At 38.1% G+C, this 24697-nt stretch overlaps 1 protein-coding gene across 1 annotated transcript; it reads left to right on the top strand.

The window, feature by feature from the left end:
• Nucleotides 1-1214: 1214 nt before the first annotated feature.
• On the top strand, nt 1215-24697 carry LOC103492872 (protein SPIRRIG). The gene is made up of 19 exons (XM_051079896.1): nt 1215-2017; nt 4010-4079; nt 4232-4317; nt 5288-5423; nt 5510-5566; nt 5961-6137; nt 10107-10298; nt 10471-10536; nt 12528-12642; nt 12843-14020; nt 14171-14867; nt 14950-15052; nt 15160-16274; nt 16555-18205; nt 18332-21373; nt 21516-21824; nt 21961-22267; nt 22566-22712; nt 22870-24697. Exons 1-19 carry the CDS (start codon nt 1830-1832, stop codon nt 24043-24045), a joined length of 10812 nt encoding a protein of 3603 aa, XP_050935853.1. The 5' UTR covers nt 1215-1829; the 3' UTR covers nt 24046-24697.

Genomic DNA, 24697 nt, shown 5'->3' with positions numbered 1-24697 from the left:
ATGCAAGAAAACAAGTTTTTCTTCCACGAATACTATTAAGTCTACCAAATGACAATGAATATTCATTCAAATTCAAGAGAAAACAATTCCTTGTTCATTTATGCTTTGTAGTGACAATTAACATAAGGACAAACAATTCATATATATATTTCTAAAAAATGTGTTTTCTCATAGACAAACTTTATGTTGTGACTACGAGCCTTGGAATTAGAAAGAGAATAGGTCTAAAGGTCACCAGACTAGTGCGATGAGAAATTTCAACAAAGACAACAAAAGTTTGGATCAAGCCCATATGTGACAATAAGTTACCTTCAAATTGTAAAAAAAAAATTGTTCATAAAGAAATCCTTTTTTGATTTACGCAAGTCTTACATTTAAATTTTTATATTTTAATTTAATTATTGTAACTTCTTTCATGTATATCTAATTCTATTAGATTTTGAATTTCATACATTTAAATTTAACACAACCTAAACGTATATGCAATATTTACTATAATCTAAAGCTACGCATTATAAACGCTATGCACGTGTCTTTTACTGGTTAAGAATTAAAATTCTAAATTTGTTGAAGTGACTATTTTATTTGATAATCTGGACATCAAAATATAAAAAATATATTATCATTTCATTAAATGGCTGATGAAATTCTACTCCAAGAATCAAAATGTGTTATTTTTAAAGGTTTGGAGACAGAAAATATGAATTATAAATATTGATAATTATATTATTTTTTGTTTAACATAATTTACCAAAAGGATTAACAATAAAAAGTAATCATTTTGTGTATTTAGAATTTTTTTTTGAGACAAACAAAAAAGAAAAAAGAAAAAGGGTATGACGTGAAATGATTTAAAAATCTGAACATGAGAATCGTAGATTTTAAGGTACCCTAAGGGAGTATTTATTTTGGCAAAAACAAAAACATCAAACAAAATAAATCAATCAATTTAACAATTCTAAAATAAAGAAAGAAAAGAAAAATAATTTATATAAAAATATCAAAGGAAGGTTTTTCGATATGAAATGACATAAAAGCCCCTATAGGAGAAAGAAAGAAGCGGGGCCCAGTTGGGGAAAAGAGGCCCCCACGTCTCGAGCGTAAATCTTGGACGGCCACGTGGCATAATCCTAGACGTGGAATCCACGTTGACGCAGTCGATCGAGTTTCAGTGTTGGAATGTAAAGAGATTGAAATTGAAAAAAAAGAAAATGGTGCTTAGAAAAAGAAAGAGAGGAGGAAGAAGGTGAAAAAAAAAAAAAAAAGGATATAGAAAAGAGCGAGAAACAAGGCGCGGAGTGGCCGTCCAAAAACAAAAAATCACAGAAGAAAAGAAAAAAAGAGAGAGATTTTGCAAGTGGTGGCTGTGGATTTTGGCTGTGGCTGTTTCGTTTTTTTCTTTTATTTTCTTTCCTTTCTCTAACGGAAGTCCGCGTTGTTCTGTTACTACCATCGATTCGTTAAGGGATATCATTTCATTTCTGGGAAACAAGATAGATTATTATTGGATTGTTATTCTTTTTTTTTTTCTTTCCTTCTTATTTCTTAGAAGCAGTGGAAATCGGAATCAAGATAGTTTTTTTGTTTTGTTATAGATCTTGTCGTGTGAAATTTGATCGATTGAGACATTTTGAAGAGGTGGGTTGGTTTTGATTTTTGTTCAACTCGTTGATTTTGTGAGGCATTTTGAGGAATTTGGAGCTGGTGAGGTCATTTCAGGATATCCTTCTAGGTTGGCCTAGAAGGGTTCCGATCTGGTGAGCGAGGAAGCACCCGGCGGCGGATGAAAACGGAGGACTCGCATGTTTTAAGGATCCTAAAGCAAAACGATGAAATGGGTTACATTGCTTAAGGACATCAAAGAGAAGGTCGGGTTAACTCCGTCTCATTCTGCTGGTTCTGCTCCCTCTGCCTCTGCCTCTTCCTCTTCTTCTTCTTCCATACTCGCTTCCTCTGCCCGAGATAATCATGTGCCGTACTCAGCTCGTCGCCCCGACTCTGCTTCATCTCCTGCAAGGTCCACCTCCATTCTTTATTTCTTTCTAAATTTTAATCTGCCCATTTGCTGTTTAAGCTTTCCATTGGCTCCATTTTTTTTACGTGGGTTACTTTTTATATTTATTTGGTGGGGTTTGGATGGGAATGGTGAATTGAGTTTGTGATTGAGTTTAAAATTCATCTGTATTGTAGACAGGAACAGTGCTTAGTATCTTTGATTTAATGTTGGTTTCCCTGTTCGTGGCCTTCTTATGTGTTGCTGATGTCGATGGTGATTGAATTTTTTACTTGATTCTTGGTGTGGTTACTTGACATTTGTTTGACTAGTGTAGAATCAAGAATGTACCTTTGTGCCATACCATTTCAATTTTTCTGGCAGATTGGCATTTTTAAAGTTGCAGTCTAGGAATTCTGTTCTTCGTGGAAGCTTTTAAATAATGCTTGTTTTTGTTAATGGTATTCCTCTGATGCCCCAATATCTATACCATTGTTGCTGCTGAAATGTTTATGTGGTTTTCATGTGAGATATCACATTTCTTATGGAGTTCATGTTAGCTGAAAATTAAGAAAGTGCACTTCCATTCATGTGTCAAAACCCACTCTTTTGTATATTAACAAAAATTTAAATGAAAAATTCTTTAGAAGACTTATTTTCTGTCTGGCTGACTCCCATTATTACCTTCGTTTTGATTGTTGTTTTTGTGGTTGAGGAACAAAATAATTCTGCTTCCTCATCTTTTTGTTTTTTTGAAAGAAAAGAAAAGAAAAGAAAGAAAAGAACAGGTTAGGTGATAAACTCAAAGTTTAACGGTTTTCTGCTAGCTTTTAGCATTTGAACCAATCAAAAACTTTGGAGCTCTCACTTATATAATGCTAAACTTCAATCGTTAGGCTAAACGGGATGGGAAGAAATTATGTAAAATGTTAGTGTATATCAAAATGGTCGAAACAGATTTCTGCATCATCTGACACTGATGCATGCAAATTTTTAAAAAAAGTCATGCAAAAGAATCACTGGGATTTGTTCTTTGGTTACAGTGAGATTGACAGTTTTAGTATTCAGAGTAGAAGGTTATGTTTATTAAAACTGATATCAAGCTTCATGGACTGTTAATGCTGAGTTTGATAATAGAAATGTTGGTCAATAGAACATGTCTTCTTTGGAGTGAAGCAAAAACTACGATATGTTTAGGACTAGTATTATTTCTAACTTTGATTTGTACCAGTTAGAGATATTCTAAAAGGTTTGAGATGTGTGATCATTTGGTGTGTCCGGGTTGTCTTAACCCTCCTGTGGCAGAATTGTGATTTTTGTTCTCCAATTATTACTGGGGTAGAGGTATCGCCAGTTTACTTCTTGTTTTGAAAAAGCTTCTTGGAGCGTAGCCTATGAGTTGACTTCGGTTGATACTCAGATGAAGTTTGTGATTCCCTTTCTTTTTTATTTAGTATAACAAAGAGGTTTAGATATACAGTGTTATGCCAAAAAACCTGTCCTGTCATTCTTTGCCTCCAAACAAGGTCACTTCTCGTAGATGGTGTACTTTGTTGTTTGAGGTGCCTAACTGGGTGCCTAAGAAGTTGAATTTCTTTGTCTTATTGGTGAAAAGCAGGAGAATTGATGTAGTGTGTAGGAATTGGAGGATGCTTTTACTACATTCAAGTTCTACTCGTAAAGTTTTCCTAGTATTTGTTTGTATTTTCTGGTGGAGATAGTTTGAGAATAGGCGCCATTTTTGGTTGGTCGCAACCGTTTTCATGGTATATTTTGTGATTTTATGCTTATATTTCCCCGCCCCCGTATATTTTGAGGTCAATGTTGCATTTAACTATAGGACTGAATATATTTTGGGGGAGTTCATCAGTGCTCTTCCCTTGCACTTCAGTTAACTAATAAAAAATCAGTTAGAAATATGGTGTATGGCTTCTATTAATACCTTTTCAACTCTTCATGCTTATTGAATTTGCCAAAACAATCTAACTGTTAAAGGTACCTTTTATTTTCTAGCAGAAACAGACATGAACTGGAATTGGACTTCAAGCGATATTGGGAAGAATTTCGGTCATCCAGCTCTGAAAAGGTGACTGACAACTGTCTTAATTAAATTGGCTTTTTATGCCATTGGTTCTCCTTCTCTCTGTCCCTCATATCCCACTCATATGCACCCGCCCATAAGATAATTTACTGGTTTTGATAGACCACTGATATTGCTATTCTTCATCAATCATGCAGGAAAAAGAGGCGGCCTTGAATATGACCGTGGATACTTTTTGTAGATTAGTGAAGCAACATGCTAATGTAGCTCAATTAGTTACTTTGTATGGCCTCCACTCTTGCCCTGCTCTCATGAAAACCTCCGTTGATATTTCTTTTTTGTGTTTACATTTTGATTGATAAACCTTTTTCTGTTTTTTCTTATTATTCAATTTAATGATTCATCAATGAGAGCCTATATGATAATTTTTTTGAATGACATGATGGACCTGTTGCTCTTATTTGTAATCTGCCATATTTGGTGATAGTGATATTGAAATTGCCCTGGCACCACTTTAAGAAAAGATAGTTTATTTTATATTTTTTCGTCTAAGTACCAGTCATGTTTGAAATTTATGCATAAAACTCAACCACCATGAATGATTGTGTACTCCAAATCCGTGGCTGGAGTCCCAATCAAAAGTTATGTCAGATTGCCTCGTCAGGTTCATGTATGCCTTGGATACAAGAATGTAATCACAAATGGTTCATCTACCTAAACTATCAGAACTTGGTGAAATAGATACTACAGAGGGATATTGATTTTTAGCTTCTTTTAGTGTTTAGACGGCATATGATGTAATCAATTTGTTGTCTTAATTCCATAAGATTGAAGTATTTGCTTAAAATTTTATCAATTCATTTATGGAGATCCCCTGAAATTGTTGTTTTGTCTTAGATTTTGGGTTGGTTATTAGGAGATTTTTCTTTGACTATATAGGGCTGACGTGTAGACATTTGATATTGAATTGGGAAAACAATCTATTGAGGGATTTGAGTATGGGATCAGTTTCTTTGATTACTTACATTTACCTTAAACTTGGAAACCCAAGTTCTAAGATAAATGGTAATCTAATTTTTTCCTTGCATGGTTTATTAATTCATGGATTTTTTTTCTAAAAGAAAAATAGCTTTGGGGCATGTTATTCTACGTGTGAAGAGTGTTGGTCTCTGACTAAGACATTTCTTTAATGACAAATAATCTTCTTTCTTTTGAGGTTATTGACTGACTTTGAGCGTTTTGATGCATTACAGGATAGTTGAAACACATATATTCTCTTTTGTTGTGGGAAGAGCTTTTGTTACAGATATTGAGAAGCTAAAAATCAGCAGTAAAAGAAGGTCTTTGGATGTAATAAAAGTACTAAAGTATTTTACAGAAGTTGCCGAGGTTTGCTATACAATGATTTGCTGTCTCGTCCAAATTACCTATGAAGCTTGTTAATCAATCAAACTTAAATCTTAACTTCTTTGCAGGCTGTTATTTGTCCAGGTGCAAATCTGTTAACTGCAGTTGAAGTCCTTATCTCTGGGGTATATTCCTTACACTTTGGGAGATTCTGTTTGAAGTTCAGTATTTTTATTTTATTTTATTATTTTATTATTTTATTTTACATGAAAATCGTTGCGACCTTTTTCTTTCTTATTATTCATTCTAGTTTCATTATATATTACTCTGATTGTGTGTTTCTTTCTCATTTTGTTGATAAATTATCAACCTTCATTGACATAAGAAGATTTATGTAATAAATTTGGGTACTAAACATATTCAAAGATGCTTTGTAGACGATGATTCAATCATATTTACTTATCATGAAACTATTACTTTCGTGAAATGAAGAGCTGTGAAATTTGATGGCTGTTTCTTTTATTTTATAACACCAAGCAGTGGAAAGCCCTTCCTTATTTTTTAGACAATCTTTTGCAGCCTATTGATAAGCAATCCCTTCTTGATTCGGGTATATTCTGCTGTCTCATCCATATTCTCAATGCCCTTCTGGATCCTGATGAAGCCAGTCAGAGGGCAAAGACAGCTAGTTATGAAGAAAAATCAGTCTTAGGTGAAGATCTCAATGGTCATGGTGGACAAGGACGCCGGCTTGAGGTAACTTCTATTTTTTCTCATTGAGAATCTGAGACACATGCTCATATACATCAGAAAACATATTTCTTATTTTATTTTTTGTACTTCTATGTTAAATTTTGCCATGTGCTTTATGCATGGGCAGATGAACCTAATCTATTGATGTTTGTTTTCTCTCTATTTCTGCCCCTTTTTCTTCTTTTCTTTTTTATTTCAGCTTAGAACATCCAACAATGTTTCCTTTATGATATATATTTGGTATTTGATGGTTATTAGATTTTTAATCTGAAAGATATTGGAAGTTTAAAATTTTTCATGGCCGTGTTTAACGTTATCCAAAATTTGATTTTAATATTCTTATTTGTGGTTAGAGACTATTTATTGGACGAGAAGAAAACACAAAAGGAAGGTGATTGGTGAAGAAAGTATGACCTCCCATGTGAGAGGAAATGATGGCCCATTTTTTTTAAATGGAACAAGCCTCTAAAGTTTAGAGCCTTGATGTTATTCAGTGCGTTGGGTTTTTTAAAATTGAAGAAATCCCTTGAAGATGAGTTAGTACTTTCAGAGTAGTTTTTTTAAGTGGATAACTTTCACCCGAGAATAGAACCTGGTTAAAAACATGGGCTGTTATTTCCTTTTTTATCTTAACAAGATGTCATACTTCTTTTATGTGTAAATCCTTGTTCAATCTACTACTGGATCCCTCTCCCGCTGGGGAATTTGTTTTTGATGTGATCTGGTGGATTAAGGTTCCTAAGAAAGTTAGGTTCTTTATTTGGCTAGTCTTGTTGAGTTAACACTGTGGATAGGCTTGTTAAGGGGACGTTGCTTGTTGGACATTTTGTTGTTTGCTTTGTCGGAAGGCGGAGGAAGACCTCGATCATCTCTTTCAAGATTGCCAATATGTGCGTGTTGTGTGTAGCTCTTTTCTGCAAGAGTTCGGTTTTAACTTTGTTGGCCAAAGGAGTGTTCGTGCTACGATCGAGGAGTTCCTCCTGCATTTGCCTTTCAGACAAAAAGGGTGTTTTTTGTGGCTTGCTAGGGGGAGAGAAATGATCGGGTAGTTCATGGTAGAGAGGGGCCATCTTGAGGTTTGAGCTTTGATTGGATTTTATGTGTCCCTTTGGTCTTTGGTTTCGAAGACCTTTTGTAACTATTCCTTAGGTAACATTTTAATTAGTTGGAACCCTTTTTTATAGGTGAGGTGTTCTATTGGGCTAGGTTTTTTTGTATGCCCTTGTATTCTTTCATTCATTCTCAACGAAAGTTGTTGATTCTATTTAAAAAAAGGAGAAAAACAAGATGTAAAACTTCGCTTTGAGAAAATGGGCTTTCATTTCAACCTTGCATGTCTTTCTGAATCTGGACTTATCTTGAAAAATCATTTGGTTCCTTTCCTATCAAGCCAAGAATTCCATGAAATATTTTTAACTGCATATCCTCAAAGAACCTTCACCCCATTTCTTAAGACACTAACCCTCCTAACCCTCAACTCCAACACGAAGGGAGGGTGTTTATCACCCAATAAAAATTATCGAGAAAGAATATAGAGTTTTGACGAAGGTTTGGTTTTCAAGCCCATAATAGATTTTCTCTGATCTCTACCTTTTTTCCTTTTTGATATTTGTGAGTGTCCGGACCTGCTTACGTGCACTTCGACCAATCTCACGGGACAACCTGCTTGACTCTATAACATTTAGGTGTCAAAGTAACTCGTAGGAAATTATTTCCTAGGTAGGTGGTCACCGTGAATTGAATCCATAACCTCTTAGTTAGTTATTGAGATTACGTAGCTCTTTACTACTAGGCCAACCCATGATGGTTCCAATCTCCACTTTAATGCATGCTGTTCTTTCCAAAAAATGTTTATGTTCATATTAAGCATCATTCAATAAAACCAGTACACTTATTCCTGATAACATTGAAGAATAACTAAATTCTGCTTGCCAAAGAATCAGCCTGAGCAGAACCATCTTTTGTTTCATTGCTGGAGATTATTGTTATGCATCAACGTTTGTTGCCAACTGTTCAATTCCGATGAAACCATCACCATGTCTGATCCTGCTAAAAACTTAACATTCATTGGGTCAAGACTGAGTTTAGGAAAACATTCTCAGTCCGCACTTTTCTAAATACAAGTTTTTGTACTCCTTTGCTAGCAGAATCCCTAGACTCAAAACCATAAATTTACAAAAAATCGTTCTGCTTCTAGTTTCTTTGACAACCTTTGATGTGTGAATAAATCCACTTGGATGTGATTAGTCTTCTATTGAGTAATGGAGGAGTATCTCCCTCTCTAATGGTTGTAGACTGACCCTTGCAAAGTCGGTGTTGAATAGCCTTCCCTGCTACATGTTCTCTCTCTTACAAGCCCCGATTGGAGTTATCAATAGAATGGCAAAGACGGTCGGGGATTTTGTCTGGACTGGGGGGCCATCTAAGCCGACTGCCCGCCTTGTTAAGTGGGACACAACCTCCCTCTCGATCTGCTATGGTGGTCTTGGAATTGAGTCCCTTCGACAAAAGAATGTTGCTCTTCTCACAAAATGGTTATGGAGGTTCTGTAAGAAAGATAACGCTTTTCGGAGGTGTATAATTGTGGCCATTTATGGCTTGGAGGATATTGCTTGGGCTACTAAAGTGCCGAATAGGGGAAGGTCTTTTAGACTGTGGGCTGGTATTTTGAAACATAAGGAGTTCCTTAACTTGGTGACTTTCTTGCTGGGCCATGGGAAAAATATTAGATTTTGGATAGACAGTTGGTGCGAGGCTCAACCTCTCGCAGAAATTCCCAGATGTTTTCTCCTCATCTCTGAATAAGGATGCTTCTGTTATTGATTGCTGGTGTACAGTCAGTCATTCTTGGAATTTGGGCCTTAGAAGAAATGTGTCGGATAGTGAATTTGGCAATGTGGCTGCTATGTTGGAAATTCTTCACTCTTGGGTTCCAACTGGGGATCGTGATAGTGTCAGTTGGAAGCTCGATGCTTCTAGAAATTTTACTACAAAATCGACATTTCTTAATTGAACCAAAAGATCTCCCACTATTGCCTCCCCCATGGTTTGCATCATCTGGAAGATTAAAATCCTGAAGAAGGTTAAGTTCTTCTTATGGTCCCTAGTTTATAGAAGCCTTAACACGCATATAAACTCCAAAGAAAATTTCAGCGTTATGCTCTCAGCCCCTCTATGTGTTGCCTTTGTTCTAATGGTGAGGAATCCTTGGACCACTTATTTTTGCACTGTGACTTGTTATGAAAGGTTGGTCTCTGCTGTTCAGAACTTTCAATTTGGATTTTTGTCTCCCTAGCTAGGTTGATGGTTGGATGCTTGAAGGGCTCAATAGCAAAGCTTTCGTCCGAAAGGAAATATTCTGTGGAGATGTGCTACTCGAACTCTTTCGTGGTGAAATTTGGAATGATAGAAATAGTAGAATTTTGAGGACAAATATAATTCTTTTTTTTTATTCTTCTTGGACTGTGGTACAATAAACATCTTCTTGGTGGAGTATCAACTACACCAAAACACTTCTGTTATTATAGCCTTTCTATGATTTTCAACCATTGGAAGACCCTTATTTATTAGTTTGTTTTCTTGGGGAGGGCCCTCTCGTCCTTGCCCTTAGGCTGTTCTCTTGGATATATCCGTTTCTTATCCAAAAAAAAAAAAAAAAAAAATCTTCTATTGAGTAATAATCACAAAAAACCCAGGGTAAATAGACTATAATTATGAAAAGGAGGAGGCGACTTGCTTCAAGTAATAGCTAAAAGAGAAGTGGATTCAATAAACTATACATTCATTTTAAGCCATCTTAAGTGTACACTAATGGTAACCATCACAATAAAACCACGAGATAGTTGGAGACTGGTCGAGTCAATAACCATGGCCTTTATGTTCCTTTGTAAAGTTTTATATTTCTTAGCTTTTCTTGCTTGATTTTGTTTTGTGATTTTCTTAACCTTACCCATTTTCATGTTTCTCATTTAGGTTGAGGGTAGTGTTGTTCATATCATGAAGGCGCTAGCCAGCCATCCTTCAGCTGCCCAGAGTTTGATTGAGGATGATTCCCTTCAGATGCTTTTTCAGATGGTTGCAAATGGGTCCGTGACAGTTTTCTCTCAGTATAAGGAAGGTCTTGTTCCATTGCACAATATTCAACTTCATAGACATGCTATGCAGGTAAAACTAATTGAATGTTGGTTCGGGCCTTTTATGTTGTTATGTTAATCATTACGGGAATTTCACCATGGATATTTCTACTTTTGGGAGCCTAGTTTCTCACACGCGTCGTTCTTTTCGTTTAGATATTATATTCAGATGTGCCTTTTCTTCTTTCTGCTAAACTTTTCAGATTCTTAATCTTCTGCTGGTCAATGATAGTGGAAGCACTGCCAAATATATACGCAAACATCACTTGGTATGTATTCTGCTCGGTATACAAACGTCTTAGTTCTTTAATATTAGTACTTGAAGTTATTGAAATATGCAAATCTTTCTTTCTGTCCAGAAAGAATGCTCATTCTTTTGCACATGTACCTAAAAGGTAGAATTCCAAACATTTTCCTGAGCTTTGTATCTGACCATAATAATGGGCAAGGTAACTTTGAAAAAAGTGGTAAATGAAATTGATAAGCAGCTAAAAGCTTTCCTTGGTTGTGATAATGGGATTTGAAACACTTAGTTGAGTCGATGAGGTTTCTAAAGCTTTGTCTTGGGGTGGGTTGGCCCTGAATTGTATTAGAAAGAAGAAAGATACATGTTGGGAAAATTGCCTCGGAGATTTCCTAGAGAACAGCATGAATTAAGGCACGAGGTGATGGATAGCATTTATAGGCTAATAAATCTTGGTTGGTTTTTGTAATCCACCTTTAGGTGTTTGGAGTTTTAGCCCCTTTATTTCATTTTATCAATGAAATTTGTTTCTTCTAGAAGAAAATAGATTTTGGTTGGTTTTCTAATTTTTTAAAATCAAGTTTTTCAAGAAGCACATGAAGGAATATCTTGGTGAAAAAAAGAACGACGTTTTCTCCAGGTTTACCTCTTTAGAAATTGGTAATCCCAATAATGTGTGTATTTTTTTCTTTTGGCTTGATGTTTGGTTGGGATGAAAACTTCTCGTTACTTTGTTTTTCTTTATTTTATTATTATTTTTTTGGAACTTCGTTTGACCCCAATCTACCTTTGAATCTGGCTGTAGAAGAATTTGAATGAGAAGAAAAAGAATTACATGTTCCCTTGACGGCATTGTCTTTGTTGGTCTCATTTATTTTGTTATTATTATTTGTAAACAAGAAACTAACTTAACTAAGATGATGAGAGCTGCAAGTATAGACAACAAGAAGGTTTCAAGTGACCCAGTGGAGTCTCGCTCCAAACTGGTGAGGAATGCCCGTTCAAAAGGCAAACTTTCCTGTTCTTTTTTATGGGCAGGGATGTGTCCCTTCGTCCGATCCTTGAATTTTTTTAAAATCATTAATTTAAGGTAAGAATAAAAGAGGAGGCTCTAGTACAATCCTTTCCTAGTGCTGTGAAGCAAGGAAGTGTATTTTCTTCAATATTTTTAATTTCCACAGAAGAAACTAAAGTACATGATGGAAGGGAAGGGTATTGGATAATACATCAATCATATAAAATCTCACAAAAAAGAAAGGATTCCAACTATTAAAGAGGCCTTTAGTTAGGAGTTGGAACAATCAATTGAAGAAGAGACACAAGAGAGGCTAGCTCCTCAATTTATTGATTGTACCGCTCTATGGAAATGTAAGTCCAAAGAATGAGGCTCTTCCTGTCTGAAAATGATGGAGATCAGAGGACTTTGAAAGGACGATTGCCTCTCCTGGATTCTTTTGCCCACTTGTTTTGTGGTTTGTTGGATAGGTGCTGAGAATATTTCTCACTTGGTTTCCAATGTTCTTTTAGTGCTGATTTGTGGGTTTGTGTATTACAAGTTTCTGGAATTTCTTGGGTTTTTTACACTTTAGTAAATAACAAAATTCTCCTACTTTTAAGTAGATATGGTCTCAAAAAAAGGAAAAAAAAAAAAAAAAATAGAGCCGAAGTTGTTATGGATCTATGAGATAAAAGCTTTGTTCTGGGGAATTGGGGATAAAAGGAATTTTAAAACCCACAAATCAGTATGGGCACTTTAAAAACTGTTCTTGAACGTCTTGGTGGATATGGTTTCAAACTGAGTTTTTCATGCTATAAGGCCGGATGCTGGACAAGAAAAACTGGATGCCCAAAACTAACTTTAGACATTCAGCTTGAGTTTGTCCAGCCTAAAGTTTTCTGTTCAACAATTGTTTCTTTGAGCTTTTATTTTATTTTTTTATTTACGTTTCATCCATATACTTAGATTTTCTAGTTTATCAGATGCATGTGACTGTCATTATGTTGATTCATGTGCAGATAAAAATTCTTTTAATGGCAGTTAAGGATTACAATCCTAACTGTGGTGACTCTGCTTATACCATGGGGATAGTGGACTTGCTACTTGAGTGCGTGAGGCTGTCTTATAGGCCTGGTAAGTAATTTGTCTTTTAACTATTAACTCAAGCAATTTAATAACCACACTGAGAGATTTGATGCATAAGTGGTATCAATGCCAGGACAATTTCTCTCTTAATGAAGCAACATTTCTAAATCTCTGGTAATATTGATTACTCTGGCTAGCGCATGTTTAACATTTTCAACTGCTGCTTTTGTTGCAATTTTGACTTGCAGAGGCCAACGGTACAAGTCTTAGGGAGGATATACACAATGCTCATGGTTATCACTTTCTTGTCCAGTTTGCGTTGATTCTTTCAAAATTGCCCAGGAGTCGAGCTTCTCAGTCTGTAAAATCAAGTCTGCCGCAAGATTACATTCAAGCTACAGATGTCTCCCAAATAAATGATGAAGAAAAGCAAGATTATATAGATCAAGATGTCCCTTCCCTGCAACTTTCCCCTACATTGTCAAGGTTGCTTGATGTTCTGGTAAATCTAGCCCAAACTGGTCCACAGGAATCTGATTGCTCATCTACTGGAAAAAGATCTAAATCTACTCATTCCAAGAGCACTGACCATAGCAGAAGCAGAACATCCTCGTCTGATCGGCTTACTGATGATCTTTGGGAGGAAGGCAATAATAAAGTCAAAGATCTAGAAGCTGTCCAGATGTTGCAAGATATTTTCCTGAAAGCAGATAACAGAGAATTACAGGCAGAGGTTTTAAATAGAATGTTCAAAATATTTTCAAGTCATTTGGAAAATTACAAGTTGTGCCAACAGTTACGAACAGTTCCTCTTCTCATACTGAATATGGCTGGCTTTCCATCCTCCTTGCAAGAGATTATTTTGAAAATTCTTGAATATGCTGTCACTGTCGTGAATTGTGTACCCGAGCAGGAATTGCTTTCACTGTGTTGTTTGTTGCAGCAGCCAATAATGTCAGAATTAAAGCACACCATACTTTCCTTTTTTGTAAAACTGTTGTCATTTGACCATCATTATAAGAAAGTCCTGCGAGAAGTTGGTGTGCTGGAGGTTTTGTTGGATGATCTGAAGCAGCATAAGTTTCTTCAGGGTCCTGACCAGCCTGGTGGGAACTTTCACCAGCTAGAAAGAAAATCCAGCACCAGCAGCTTCAAGAAGCATTTGGACAATAAGGATACAATTCTTTCTTCACCCAAGTTGTTGGAGTCTGGAGGCTCTGGAAAGTTTCCTATTTTTGAAGTTCAAAGTACTACTACTGTTGCATGGGATTGTATCGTCTCTTTACTGAAGAAAGCTGAAGCCAGTCAAACATCATTTCGATCATCTAATGGTGTGGCCATCGTCCTTCCATTTCTGGTGTCTAATGTACATCGTCAAGGGGTTCTCCGGTTGTTGTCATGTTTGATCATAGAAGATACTGCCCAGGTACTATCTTCTTAACTAGTTGCAATGAGCGGCCATTTGGACATCAATCTCATTTCGTGCCTTATCATGTTTAAATTATTTACAATTAGTTTATATTGCCTAAACATGTGTATTTATACTGCACAATTTGATTTTCCCCCTTCCCACCAGGCTCATCCCGAGGAATTAAGTGCCATTGTTGAAATTTTGAAAAGTGGAATGGTCACCAGCATTTCAGGGTCTCAGTATGGACTTCACAATGAGGCAAAATGTGAAACAATGGGGACCTTGTGGCGTATTCTGGGAGTTAATAATTCTGCACAGAGGGTCTTTGGTGAAGTGACCGGATTTTCTCTTTTGCTTACTACACTTCATAGTTTCCAAAGTGGAGGGGACTCATATCAGTGTTCAATTGAGGATCGGGTCAAGGTATTTAAGTACCTAATGCGTGTTGTGACAGCTGGAGTTTGTGATAATGCCTTGAACAGGACGAAACTGCACACGGTTATTTTATCTCAAACATTTAATGATCTTCTGTCTGAGTCTGGCCTGATATGTGTGGAGTTTGAAAGGAGAGTCATACAGTTACTGTTGGAACTCTCTCTTGAGATGGTTCTTCCACCATACTTGAAATTTGAAGACACCCCTTCACCAGATTCTGCAGAGAACAATTCATCCAGTTTTCATCTGATAACTCCATCGGGTTCCTTTAATCCTAATAAAGAACGTGTATACAATGCTGGAGCTATTAGGGTTCTCATTCGTTTGCTATTGCTCTTTACTCCCAAGGTACAGTTAGAAGTTCTTGACATCATTGAAAAGCTTGCTTGTGCTGGCCCCTTTAATCAGGAGAATCTCACCTCAGTAGGTACGTATTAATCATACTACCCTCTTAAATTAATCAACCTAGTAGGTTCTTTTAAGTTTGACATGTTTTTTGGAATCTTAAGGCTGCGTGGAACTTCTATTGGAGACCATTCGTCCTTTCCTATTGGGATCATCTCCACTACTTGCATATACACTGAAGATAGTGGAAGTTCTTGGGGCATATAGGTTGAAATTTATGACTCGTTATTTTTTCATATTATACGGCTAATTCGGTTTTGTTTTTGTTCACCTTTTTGATATGGTTAGAATAATCTCTGTATTCCTCTGGATAGGTTATCTGCATCAGAACTTCAAATGCTTATTAGATTTGCTCTCCAAATGAGATTGCTGAAGTCGGGCCATATTCTTATTGATATGATGGAAAGGCTGGTTCATATGGAAGATATGGCATCAGAGAGTCTTTCTTTGGCACCATTTATAGAGATGGATATGAGTAAGATTGGGCATGCTTCTATTCAAGTATCTCTTGGAGAAAGATCATGGCCTCCGGCCGCTGGTTACTCTTTTGTTTGCTGGTTCCAATTCCACAATTTCCTTAAATCTCAAGGAAAGGAATTTGAACCCTCAAAAGTAGGTCCTTCAAAGAGGTGGTCTGCAAAAAATGCTCAGCCCCAAGAGCAGCAAATTCTCCGTATATTTTCTGTTGGTGCTGCAAGCAATGACAATACATTTTATGCTGAGCTTTATCTGCAAGAGGATGGTATTCTAACCCTTGCCACTAGCAACTCTTCCTCCTTATCGTTTTCTGGCATTGATCTTGAGGAAGGCAGATGGCATCACCTTGCAGTTGTTCACAGCAAACCGAATGCTCTAGCTGGACTATTCCAAGCTAGTATTGCTTATGTGTATCTTAATGGAAAGCTGAAACACACTGGGAAGCTGGGCTATGCACCTTCTCCTGTCGGAAAATCTTTACAGGTCAACATTGGTACCCCTCTTGCATGTGCTAAGGTTAGTGACATGCATTGGAAGCTCCGTTCGTGCTATCTTTTCGAAGAGGTGCTTACCCCAGGCTGCATATGTTTCATGTACATACTTGGTAGAGGATATAGAGGGATTTTTCAAGACACAGATCTTTTGCATTTTGTGCCAAACCAGGCTTGTGGTGGTGGTAGCATGGCTATTTTAGATTCATTAGATGCTGACTTAGCTTTGACCCACAATATGCAGAAGCATGAGGGTGCAAGCAAATTGGCGGATACAAGGGGAGATGGTAGTGGGATAGTTTGGGATATGGAGAGACTAGGAAATCTCTCCTTACAACTCTCAGGCAAGAAACTAATATTTGCATTTGACGGAACATCTGCTGAAGCCATGCGAGGATCGGGAGTTTTATCTATGCTCAATCTAGTAGATCCCATGTCAGCCGCTGCTTCTCCTATTGGGGGTAAGACACAAATTTAGATAAACTAAGTTTTGCATTTAAGTTCAACTTTTTTGTATGGCTTATTCTGAAATCAATTGGCTTTTGTATTGATGAAGAAAATAACATCACTACAAGATTATTGTGGGCAGGTAATCAAGTTGATGAACATAGGTTTTACCTTTAAGCTTAAATTTAGCTGTGGCTAGTATCGAGAATAATTGGGTGTTGTATCGATGAAGATGATAACATAATTGCATGATTATGTTAACTTTGTTTTTTTTCTTTGGCATGTTTTCTTCAGGTATTCCCCGTTTTGGTCGCCTTCATGGAGATGTTTATGTTTGTAAGCAATGTGTAATTGGTGACATCATACGCCCAGTTGGTGGGATGACTGTTATCCTTGCTCTTGTTGAAGCTTCTGAGACGAGGGACATGCTGCACATGGCCCTAACGTTACTTGCATGTGCACTTCATCAAAATCCACAGAATGTGAGGGACATGCAGACCTACAGGGGATATCATTTACTGGCTCTTTTTCTACACCGGCGGATGTCACTATTTGACATGCAGTCTCTGGAAATCTTTTTTCAGATTGCAGCTTGTGAAGCTTCATTTGCCGAGCCAAAAAAGTTGGAAAGTATTCAAGCAAATTTCTCACCTATTAATGCTTTTCAGGAGACGAGTTATGATGAGCTTAGTTTATCCAAATTGCGTGATGAAGTGTCCTCAATTGGATCACATGGTGACTTCGATGATTTTTCTGCCCAAAAAGATTCATTTAGCCATATTTCAGAGCTGGAAAATCCTGAAATATCAGGTGAAACTTCAAATTGTGTTGTATTGTCAAATCCAGATATGGTGGAGCATGTCTTGCTTGATTGGACATTGTGGGTAACAGCCCCCGTGACAATTCAAATTGCTCTCCTGGGTTTCCTTGAGCATCTCGTCTCGATGCACTGGTACAGGAACCACAACCTTACAGTTCTTCGAAGAATCAACCTTGTTCAACATTTATTAGTGACTTTGCAGCGAGGGGACGTTGAGGTTCCTGTGTTGGAGAAATTAGTTGTCTTGCTTGGGGTCATTTTAGAAGATGGTTTTTTGGTTTCTGAATTGGAACTTGTAGTCAAGTTTGTAATCATGACATTTGATCCGCCTCAACTGACACCAAGGCGTCCAATTTTACGAGAATCCATGGGGAAGCATGTGATTGTGAGAAACATGTTGTTGGAAATGCTTATTGATTTGCAAGTGACCATAAAATCAGAAGATTTGCTAGAGCAATGGCATAAAATCGTTTCATCTAAGTTGATAACATATTTTCTTGATGAAGCTGTTCATCCTTCAAGCATGAGATGGATCATGACACTTCTTGGGGTATGTCTGACTTCTTCACCAACATTTGCTCTTAAGTTCCGTACAAGTGGAGGTTATCAAGGTTTGGTGCGTGTCCTTCCCAGTTTCTATGATTCCCCTGATATATATTATATCCTTTTCTGCCTGATATTTGGAAAGCCAGTTTATCCTAGACTACCTGAAGTGCGGATGCTAGACTTTCATGCCCTTATGCCAAGTGATGGAAGTTTTGTGGAACTGAAATTTGTGGAACTTCTGGAACCTGTAATTGCAATGGCAAAATCCACATTTGATAGGCTAAGTGTTCAGACAATGCTTGCGCACCAAAGTGGTAACCTTTCTCAGGCTAGTGCTGGTCTTGTGGCTGAACTTGCAGAAGGGAATGCAGACAATGCAGGAGAGCTTCAAGGTGAAGCTCTGATGCATAAGACCTATGCTGCTCGTCTAATGGGTGGGGAGGCGTCGGCCCCTGCTGCTGCAACCTCTGTCCTTCGGTTTATGGTTGATCTGGCAAAAATGTGTCATCCTTTTTCTGCAGTTTGCAGACGGACAGATTTTCTTGAAAGCTGTGTCGACCTTTACTTTTCTTGTGTCAGGTCTGTCTTTGGATGCTATTCTCAATTGTATTTACTTCACATAACTTTTGGTTGAAAAGTTTGGGCAGAGTCTCATTGAATGATGTGTTTTCTGACTTGGAGTTTCCTTGCTCACCAACCCTACAGGGCTGCTTATGCTGTGAGGATGGCTAAGGAGCTATCAGTAAAGACCGAGGAAAAGAATTCAAATGATGGTGATGATGCTAATAGTTCACAGAACACCTTTACTAGCATGCCACAGGAACAGGATTTGTCTGTGAAAACATCCATTAGTGTTGGAAGTTTCCCTCAGGGACAGGCAAGCACTAGCTCTGATGACACTGCTGCGCCTCAAAATGAGTCTAGTCATAAAGACGAGAATAATACTATTCCATCCCCTCAACTGTCAAGAAAATCAGAGCATGATTTTCAGGTTGCTGAGAGCTTAGAAGGTGAAAATATTGACCAGGAGTCTGTCACATCCAGTTCAAATGAGTTTAGCATCAGAACAAGAAAAGATGCTCCGGAACCCTTGCAACCCATAGATTCTCATAGCTCTGCTTCTCTAAATCTAATTGATTCTCCCATCCTTTCAGAGAAATCTAATTATCGGGTCCCCCTCACGCCCTCATCATCTCCAGTTGTTGCTTTAACATCTTGGCTTGGGAATTCAAGTAACAGTGAAATTAAATCTTCTTCAGCTGCTCCACTATCTGTGGAATCCTTTGCATCAGCTGCAGAGTTTGATCCATCAACAGATTTGAAGTCAACTTCGCAAGGACATCCAGCTGCAAATACTTTCTTTTCAGTTAGCCCTAAACAACTTCTTGAAATGGATGATTCTGGTTATGGAGGTGGTCCTTGTTCTGCCGGTGCTACTGCTGTCTTGGATTTTATGGCTGAAGTTCTTTCAGATATTTTGACTGAGCAGATTAAGGCAGCACCAGTCATAGAGAGCATCTTGGAAAATGTTCCTTTATATGTTGATACAGAATCTATGTTAGTCTTTCAGGGTTTGTGTCTTAACAGATTGATGAACTTCCTTGAAAGGCGCCTCCTGCGGGATGACGAAGAAGACGAAAAAAAACTGGACAAAGCTCGCTGGTCTGCAAATTTAGATGCATTTTGCTGGATGATTGTTGATCGTGTATACATGGGTGCCTTTCCTCAACCTGCTAGTGTGCTAAAAACTCTTGAATTCTTGCTTTCTATGTTGCAACTGTCAAACAAGGATGGTCGAATAGAAGTATCTCCTTCTGGAAAGGGACTTTTATCGATTGGTAGAGGAAGCAAGCAACTTGATGCTTATGTACATTCAATTTTGAAGAATACCAGTCGAATGATATTGTATTGCTTCCTCCCATCGTTCTTGATGTCAATTGGAGAAGATGGTCTTCTTTCATGCTTGGGCTTGCTAATGGAACCCAAGAAAAGATCATTTACTTCAACATATAATGGTGATTCTGGAATCGATATCTGCACAGTCTTACAGTTATTAGTTGCTAATAGAAGAATTATCTTCTGTCCAAGCAATGTTGATACCGATCTAAATTGCTGTCTTTGTGTGAATTTAATTACTCTACTTCGTGACTCCAGGCAATATGTTCAGAATATGGCAGTTGATGTTGTCAGGTACCTTCTGGTGCATCGAAGGGCTGCCTTAGAGGATTTGCTTGTCTCCAAACCAAACCAAGGACAGTCTTTGGATGTCTTGCATGGAGGTTTTGACAAATTGCTGACTGAAAGCTTGCCTGATTTCTTTGACTGGCTTCAGCCTTCTGAACAGATTATAAAGAAGGTATTGGAACAGTGTGCTGCCTTGATGTGGGTGCAGTATATTACTGGATCTGCAAAATTTCCTGGAGTGAGGATAAAGGCAATGGAGGGTCGTCGTAAGAAGGAGATGGGGAGAAGATCTCGAGATATTTCTAAGTTGGATATGAGACACTGGGAGCAAGTTAATGAGCGGAGGTATGCTCTGGATTTACTTCGTGACTCAATGTCTACTGAGTTAAGAGTACTTCGTCAGGATAAGTATGGATGGGTTCTCCATGCTGAGAGTGAATGGAAAAGTCATCTCCAGCAACTTGTTCATGAGCGCAGTATATTTCCAATATCCATATCTTCTGTGTCAGAAGATCCTGAATGGCAGCTCTGTCCTATAGAGGGTCCATACAGAATGCGCAAGAAACTAGAGCGTAGTAAATTGAAGATAGATACCATTCAAAATGCTCTTGATGGAAAGTTTGAACTAAAAGAAGCAGAACTAATAAAAGGAGGAAATGGCCTTGATACTTCTGATGATTCAGAATCCTACTTTCATCTTTTAAACGATAATGCCAAACAGAATGATTCAGATAGTGACCTGTTTGAGGAACCTATGTTTCATGAATCAGATGATGTCAGGGATGAAGCATCTGTAAAAAATGGATGGAATGATGATAGAGCTAGCAGTGCAAATGATGCAAGTCTTCACTCTGCACTCGAGTATGGTGCCAAGTCTAGTGCTGTTTCTATTCCACTAGCAGAGAGCATACAGGGAAGATCTGACCTGGGATCTCCTAGACAATCATCTTCTACTAAAATTGATGAGGTAAAAGTTGATGATAAATATGATAAAGAACTACATGATGATGGTGAATACCTCATCAGACCATATTTAGAGCCTTTTGAAAAGATACGATTTCGCTATAACTGTGAGCGAGTCATTGGCCTTGACAAACATGATGGTATCTTTCTAATTGGTGAACTTTGTCTGTATGTGATCGAGAATTTCTACATCAACGACTCTGGATGCATTTGTGAAAAAGAATGTGAAGATGAACTTTCAGTTATTGATCAGGCTTTGGGTGTAAAGAAGGATTGTATGGGCATTATGGACTTTCAGTCCAAGTCAACTTCATCTTGGGGGGTTGCAGTTAAGTCATGGTCTGGAGGAAGAGCATGGGCCTATAGTGGTGGTGCGTGGGGAAAGGAGAAAGTAGGCAGCAGTGGTAACCTGCCTCATCCTTGGCGTATGTGGAAGCTTGACAGTGTTCATGAGATTTTGAAGCGAGATTATCAGCTTCGACCAGTTGCTGTTGAAATATTCAGCATGGATGGTTGCAATGACCTCCTGGTGTTCCATAAAAAGGAGAGAGAAGAAGTCTTCAAAAATCTTGTTGCCATGAATCTTCCAAGAAACAGCATGTATGGAATATATAGTCTTCATGCATATCTTCTCTAAATCATTCATTGCTATAATTTGTGCCTTGTCTAGTGATTACTTCTAATACGCAGTTACTATTTCTTTATTCAGAACTTTTCTAACACAAACATATTCTTCTCTCAGGCTGGACACTACAATCTCTGGATCAACCAAACAAGAGAGCAGTGAGGGCAGTCGTCTTTTTAAGATAATGGCCAAATCATTTTCAAAGAGGTGGCAAAATGGTGAAATAAGCAATTTTCAGTACCTCATGCATCTCAATACATTGGCAGGACGAGGATACAGTGATCTTACACAGTATCCGGTGTTCCCTTGGGTCCTTGCTGATTATGAAAGTGAAAACCTGGACTTGACTGATCCAAAAACATTTCGCATGCTTGCTAAACCAATGGGTTGTCAGACACCTGAGGGGGAAGAGGAGTTTAAGAAAAGGTCAAACCTCTTATTTGTTTTTTCATTCTACTTTTAAGTAGAGCTTTTATTCAGTGTGATCCGTTCACATGTAGGTACTGTATAATGTGATTTGCATTAGGTTCTTATGTCAGAACTTGTTTTTTAACTTCTTCAGATATGAGAGTTGGGATGATCCAGAGGTTCCAAAATTTCACTATGGTTCTCATTATTCTAGTGCTGGAATTGTTCTCTTTTATTTGTTGCGGCTCCCACCATTTAGTGCAGAGAATCAGAAGCTTCAAGGTGGGCAGTTTGACCATGCTGATCGTCTATTCAATAGCATTAGAGATACTTGGATAAGTGCAGCTGGAAAGGGAAACACGTCAGACGTGAAGGAACTCATTCCAGAATTCTTTTACATGCCAGAATTCCTCGAAAATACGTTCAACCTTGACTTGGGAGAGAAACAATCTGGAGAAAAGGTTTCTACAAGTTTTATTTATTATTCTTTATTCTAATATCTTTTATGATTAATTCAGTAGCACACCCTTTAAATTTACTTGCATATTATGGTCTATCAGCGTATTGGGGTTAGGCTGTGCGCCATGTGGGATAGTGAGAAAGGAGTTGGACCAAAAATTTTATTTCAAAATACTTGTAGATATAAAAGGGGAGCAATAATGAACCGAAAAACAACTGCTGTACTAAAAAACCATTTAACAATCTTACAAATTAACCCTTGACCAGATTGTTTATCATTGGACGTGGTTTTTTTGGCAGGTTGGTGATGTTGTCTTACCTCCATGGGCCAATGGCAGTGCTAGGGAGTTCATCAGGAAACATAGAGAAGCATTGGAATCCGACTTTGTTTCGGAAAATTTGCATCATTGGATAGACCTCATCTTTGGATATAAACAGAGAGGGAAGGTGGGTTTTGAAGTTGACAGCCTCTGCTCTTCAATCTACGTCGTTTAGTTTCCTTGTAAAAGATTTTCAATTTATTTTCACCTGTCGCAAGTGCCAAATGGTGTAGGTATACTGTTGTAGGAAAACTTCTAACTGTTGGATATTTTGTATTTGACAGGCAGCAGAGGAAGCTACCAACGTGTTCTATCATTACACATACGAGGGGAGCGTGGATATAGATTCAGTGACTGATCCCGCAATGAAAGCCTCCATTCTAGCACAAATTAATCACTTTGGCCAGACACCCAAACAACTGTTCCTTAAGCCCCATGTCAAAAGGCGGGTTGACAAAAAGTTTCCTCATCCACTCAAGCATTCAAATCTTCTTGTCCCGCATGAGATTCGTAAGAGCTTGTCGTCAGTAACACAGATTGTCACTTTAAATGAGAAAATTCTTGTGGCAGGAGCTAATACATTGCTTAAACCAAGATCGTATACTAAGTATGTTGCATGGGGATTCCCCGACCGAAGTTTGAGATTTTTGAGCTATGATCAGGACAGACTCCTATCTACTCATGAAAATCTTCATGAGGGCAACCAAATTCAGTGTGCTGGTGTTAGCCATGATGGTTGCACTCTGGTAACGGGTGCTGACGATGGATTGGTTTGGGTTTGGAGAATTACCAAACAAGCACCCCGGCTTGTTAGAAGATTGCAGTTGGAGAAGGCACTTTCTGCTCACACAGCGAAAATCACCTGCCTTTACGTCAGTCAGCCTTACATGCTGATTGCGAGTGGATCAGATGATTGTACAGTCATTATATGGGATCTGAGCTCACTGGTTTTTGTGAGGCAGCTTCCTAAGTTCCCTACTGCAGTTTCAGCCATTTATGTTAATGACTTGACTGGGGAGATTGTGACAGCAGCTGGAATTCTCCTTGCAGTATGGAGCATCAATGGGGATTGCCTTGCAATGGTTAACACATCCCAGTTGCCCTCAGATTCCATTCTTTCGATAACAAGCAGTACATTTTCTGATTGGATGGATACAAATTGGTATGCAACAGGTCATCAGAGTGGTGCTGTCAAGGTGTGGCAAATGGTTCATTGCTCCAACCCTGCTTCTCAGGTCAAATCTACTGGTAGTAGCATGGTTGGTCTGAATCTCGACAATAAGGTAGCAGAGTATCGATTGGTTCTTCATAAAGTACTGAAATTTCACAAGCATCCAGTGACTGCGCTTCACCTAACAAGTGACTTAAAACAGTTACTGAGTGGTGATTCCGATGGCCATCTTGTTTCATGGACACTGGCAGGGGACAACTTGAAAGCAGCTTCAATGAATCTGAGGTGAAGTGACGATCAGAATTAGTGCAAATATCTCAAACTTTCAAGTTGATATTTGATTAACTCATTATGGGCAACCGTTGACGGGTCTCGTCATCGTCCTTATTGAGGAAGGGAACGAGAACCAATTGCACGGTCAAATCAAATGTCAGAAGTAAAATGACCGCAGGGCTGGCCTGGTGAAACACGACGACTTTCGAGCAAGACTGGGCTTCTCAATTGCATGAGACTAACATCTGAGACATGAACAACATAGCATGAATGCCACTGCATTGTACTTAACAAATTGGTGAAGAGTATGACGCAGGTCTATTTGGCAGCAGGGTGTAGGATTGTGATTGGACACGGTTTGTTGTATTTTTCGGGCGAAACTTAGGATGTTCTCGATTTTAAGCGAGAATGTAAGATTTTCCCCATAGTTTTTTGTTTTGTTGGGTGTAAATAAATTGATTGAGGGTATGAGTGTATATAGGAGATGTGGTATGGGAGAGAGCTGTGAGAATGATATGGCTGAGGACGGTGTCTGTGTTGGGAGGATGTAATGGCCTCATTGTATTCATTTTGGTTAAGTTCTCTTTGCACGGTGCAATGGAACTTTGTTTCTTTTATGTCAATTGTCATGATATATACAAAGACAAAACACTTTTTCTTCTTCCTCA

This window comes from Cucumis melo, chromosome 1, assembly GCF_025177605.1.
Source record: "Cucumis melo cultivar AY chromosome 1, USDA_Cmelo_AY_1.0, whole genome shotgun sequence".
Lineage (NCBI taxonomy): Eukaryota > Viridiplantae > Streptophyta > Magnoliopsida > Cucurbitales > Cucurbitaceae > Cucumis > Cucumis melo.
The sequence above is the reverse complement of the archived record's forward strand: the minus strand, read 5'-3'. Positions and strand labels throughout refer to the sequence as shown.